Raw genomic sequence first — 4,460 nt, forward strand, 5'->3', positions numbered from 1 at the left:
CCGAGGGACGAGGATTTTCAGTGAGAAACCTAGGCCACGCGAGCGGCGCGACTTTCTTACCGGACAATTTTTCCGGATTTTTTTCGCTTTTATCTCCGACAGGTAAAAAACGTTGAAAAACACTGTCGGCCACTTGAAAATAATGCTATCAGGAGCCGTGGCCTAGGTTTTTCACTGCGCGGGAATTCAAATCCTCGTCCCTCGGCGGCACCTTTTTTGAATTTTTTTCACTTTCAAGTTTTATTAATATTCGGTCGTTGATCCATTTGACTAGGTTAAACGTCATTCCTCTGACACACTTATCATATTTTCTCCAATAGAAGCTCAGTACACTTCGAGCTCATATAAATGGGTTCCTGTAAACGATATCAAAAATAAGTCGACTGGCAAAATGTTTATCATAAAATGAATATCGTTTTATCAGTTGACTTTGGTTTGATGTCTTCTACAGGAAACGAGATATATGGGCTCAAAGTTGAAAGTTTGAGTGACACTCTGTTAGAGACAGTGTGTTTGTGGTACTCCCTTTGAGTTCTCATTGAGTGCTATCTCATTTTCTGTGCAAGATATCAAAAATTGATCAACTGACAAAATGCTATTCATGTCATAAACAATATTTTCTCAGTTAACACATTTTCGTTATCTTGCATAGGAGCCGAGATAATTGAGCTCAAATATTAGGGTGCGATTCTATTAGAGAATATTTAATTTTTTAGCGAATCCGATAGTATTGTTTTTTAAATTGATGGTTTGTTGTATGAGTCAGTTATATAAGCCTAAGAGAAGTAGTGAAAACCATCAAATGCTTCTGGAAAAATACTTTTGTGAAGTTCATAATAAATCCCAGTCGTTATTTATTCTTTCCGTAAATCTCTAATAGAAAGGCCCCCACACTGTCCAGTTTGAGCTCAATTATCTCGGCTCCGAAAAGAGATATAAAAATGTGTCAACTGGTGAATTTTTTATCATAATATCACTAATATTTTATCTGTTGACACTTTTTGGATATCTTGCATAGGATTCGAAATAATAGAGCTCAAAGTTGTCAGTGTGGGGGCCCTTCAAACTTTCTAGTGTCATTCTCCATTTGTTCATCCGTAAAGCTCTGACTAGTTTTCTTTACAGAACTCCGAAAAACCATCCTTATCAGCGTTATCCCTCCCTATATCCAATGAAATCGCTCCGAATATTGCTCCAGCTCTCTCGGATCAACTCTGGCTAGCCGCCGCCGCATTTCCAATCGAGCACAGTCTTTTGTTGGCTCAAAGGAACGGAGTATTTCCTGGTTTCTGGTCAACTGCAGATCAGATTCGATTGTCAAACGCTTCGAAAGCATACAGAAGATTAAGGTTGGAATGGTAATGGGTTGGTGTCGAAATATTAAAATATTCTCAATTTTAGTTCTCGACGAAAAGCACGGACCGTGTTCAGTGATCAACAACTTCAAGGGCTGGAGAGACGATTTGAATCACAACGGTAGATTTAATTGAAATCTTTCTTTTATTTTTTTTTTCCTACATTTTGCTTGATTTTCAGATATTTGAGTACACCAGAGAGAATCGAATTGGCGAATGCATTGAATCTGAGTGAGACACAAGTGAAGACATGGTTCCAGAACAGAAGGATGAAGCATAAAAAAGTAGTGAGGAAAGATGATAACAGTGTTGATGATGGGAATGATAATGAGAGTGACTGAAATATTAGGCTCACCGGTGATCGTATCTCTTCAATTTATTCTTCTTCTTTCTTAACCTCTCATACATTTTATTTTTATCGAATAAATACATTTTTTAAATTTTTCATGTGAGTTCTAGGCCCAGAACTGATGGCAAACTTGGAATTTCGGCATCAATTCAACAACTTTAATTCCAGAACATGTAATTGAAAATAAGAATTAGAGATTACTGAAGTTTTTCTATTCAAAACCAAAAAATAGGGATTACTGTCATCTTCAGATTCATTCTGAAAATTGGAAACAGTAAGTATTTCAGTAGTTTTCGGTTTCATTGTTCCAAAATGAAAATCATGAGGACTACTGTAGTTTTAGGATACACTCTTCAAAGTTGAAAATAGTGAGGTTTACTGTAGTTTTCAGATTAATTTTTGAATATTGAAAATTTTGAGGATTACTGTAGTTTCAAGTAAGGATTTCTATTGAATAAAAGATTTAAGGATTACTGTAGTTTTCGGATCCATTATTCAAATATGAAAAAAGGATTACTGTAGTGTTAGGATCCACTTTACAAAATTGAAAATAATGAGAGTTACTGTTGTCTTCGGATTCATTTATTTTAAAGGTGGGGGGACAGGAGATTTTACGGGGGATTTTCGGGGCCAGAGTATGTATTCTACCGTGACGGTGTACAATGCTTAATGTCACTCTGCGTACAGCTGTCGTCCGCGCCTTTATGTATGCAGTCTGGCTGCTACTTTTTCTTTGCCCGCGTAGCTCAGTCGGTAGCGGCGCCGCACTCTCAATCCTTGCCCCCACAAGTTTAACTCCACGAGGGGCGTATAAAAACGGAATTTCGAGAAATTTATTTTTTTTTCATGTCCCCCCCACTTTTAACACTGAAAAATGAGGATTACTGTAGTTGAAAGAAAGGATTTTGGTTGAAAAATGAGGATTACTGTAGTTTTCGGATTCACTTTTAAACATTTAAAAATAGGGATTACTGTAAATAGTTAAAATTGAGAATTTCTATCAAAAATAAGGATAAGGGATTACTGTAGTTTAGGCATACATTTTTAACAATTGAAAAAATCGAGGATTACTGTATTTTTTGGATCCACCTTTAAAAACTGAATAAAACAAGGACTACTGTAGTTTCCGGATTCACTTTTAAAAATTCAAAAATTTGGATTACCGTAGTTTTCCTATTAATTTTCAAAACTGAAAGCAGGGGTTAATGTAGTTGAAACTAATGATTTATATTTGGAATTAGTATCAAGGACAACTATTATTTTCAGATTCACTTTAAAAAAATCGAAAACAATGAGGATTACTGTAGTTGATCTTCGAAGTGTTATATTTTCAAAAAAATCTTTATTGGAAGAAACTAAATTTGCAAGTTCCAAAGTGCAGAGCATTATTGACTCTTGCCGCATCAAAATCAGTCCACAAAGCTGGGCGCTGAAATAAAAATTTGAGATAAAAAAAGGAAAATTATAATACCGAATCCAACGAAATTTCACATCCTGGGGCTTTGATAATGTGGAGATTAAAAGCTGTCTTTCCGACCGCTGAGAGTTTGAACTGGTCATGGTAGATGGGACTTCCTTGCATTTCTCCGTATGTCATGTCAACCTGAAAAATATTCTTGCTTCATTATTTTTCCATACTTAGAGAATCATTATTTTTACCAAGTCAACGTCATCCTTCAAAGCCGCGGTGAAGGTAAATTTAGTTAGTTCATTCACACCTGGAAGTGGATGAGCCTCATCTGAAAAATCTCAGTAAAAGAAAAAATTCGAGCTCTATTCTTACCAGATTCTGGGCTAATATAGAATCCTTCATTGAGGAAGAAATCGACAGTTTCCGACAGCTTCATTTCTGTGTTGTACTCAGTCATTTCCCCTTTGGGTGTCATCCAAATTCGGAACCAGTGACACTTTTCAACATTTAATGTGAATCGTCTAACAGTATCAGTTTTGTACGTCGCCGACTGGAATCAATAATATAGACTTTGAACTAAAAAACAAAATATTACAGGTAAATTAACAGCGTATGAGCTGACGGATACTTTTTTGAACTGAGCATTGACTGGCTTCTTTCTTCCTGATGCTCTCCATCCAACTACTGGCTCACACGCCTTCACAAGGTTCCCCAATTTCTTACTCGTCCAGGTTTGCTCTTTCAAGTACTGCAAAGTTTAATAATTATCATCTCGGGTTTTTTTTGGAATCGATTCGGATTTGCATTCTACCAGTTTCGTTATTTTCAAACGACTTTTGAATTTTCGAAAAAAAACTTTAAAAACATATTCGAACTTATTATCGAAATATGTCAAAAATCACGCTTTCATGTGAGGAATAGAGTGGCCTAACTTTCTCCACATGATTTTTCTAGGCCACAGTAGCAAGAAATGGTCTAACATTGGCCTGATGTGTTCCCTAGGTAATTTAACAAGGTGGCCTAACATTCGAAATTTGGTTTTTCTAGGCCACAACTTTTATGACCTAGAAATGACCTGATATTTACCCGGTGGGTTTTTTTGGGCATTTTAACATGGTGGCCTAACTTTTGCAAATTGAGATTTTTAGGTCACCGATTTTTATGATCTAGAAATGGCCCGATATTCACCTGGTAGGTTTCCCAGGTAATTTTTCAAGGTGGCCTAACATTTGCAAGTTGAGTTTTCGAGGCCACCAAGGTAAATGACCTGGGAAGCCCACCAGGTGAATATCAGGTTATTTCTAGACCACAAAAATTGGTGGCCTAGAAAACTCAATTTTCAAAA

General features: G+C 36.4%; 2 protein-coding genes across 2 annotated transcripts in view; one reads left to right on the forward strand and one right to left on the reverse strand.

Moving 5' to 3' along the window:
• The window catches only part of Cbr-tab-1, a gene marked incomplete at both ends in the record, with an annotated part of 2,653 nt that extends 957 nt beyond the window's left edge, over positions 1–1,696 (forward strand). The window contains 3 exons of the mRNA XM_045242076.1: positions 1,126–1,349; positions 1,402–1,476; positions 1,537–1,696. Of these exons, the coding sequence (XP_045094471.1) occupies positions 1,126–1,349; positions 1,402–1,476; positions 1,537–1,696 (459 nt within the window). The remainder of the gene's footprint in view (positions 1–1,125; positions 1,350–1,401; positions 1,477–1,536) is intronic.
• Positions 1,697–3,046: 1,350 nt separating this feature from the next.
• Positions 3,047–4,460, reverse strand: part of CBG11159 — a gene marked incomplete at both ends in the record, with an annotated part of 2,957 nt that continues 1,543 nt past the window's right edge. Inside the window, 5 exons of the mRNA XM_045242077.1 lie at positions 3,047–3,133; positions 3,176–3,307; positions 3,364–3,443; positions 3,488–3,665; positions 3,711–3,863. Coding sequence (XP_045094472.1) covers positions 3,047–3,133; positions 3,176–3,307; positions 3,364–3,443; positions 3,488–3,665; positions 3,711–3,863 — 630 coding nt within the window. The remainder of the gene's footprint in view (positions 3,134–3,175; positions 3,308–3,363; positions 3,444–3,487; positions 3,666–3,710; positions 3,864–4,460) is intronic.

Source organism: Caenorhabditis briggsae (assembly GCF_000004555.2).
Source record: "Caenorhabditis briggsae complete genome, chrII, whole genome shotgun sequence".
In the NCBI taxonomy this organism is placed as follows: Eukaryota; Metazoa; Nematoda; class Chromadorea; order Rhabditida; family Rhabditidae; genus Caenorhabditis; species Caenorhabditis briggsae.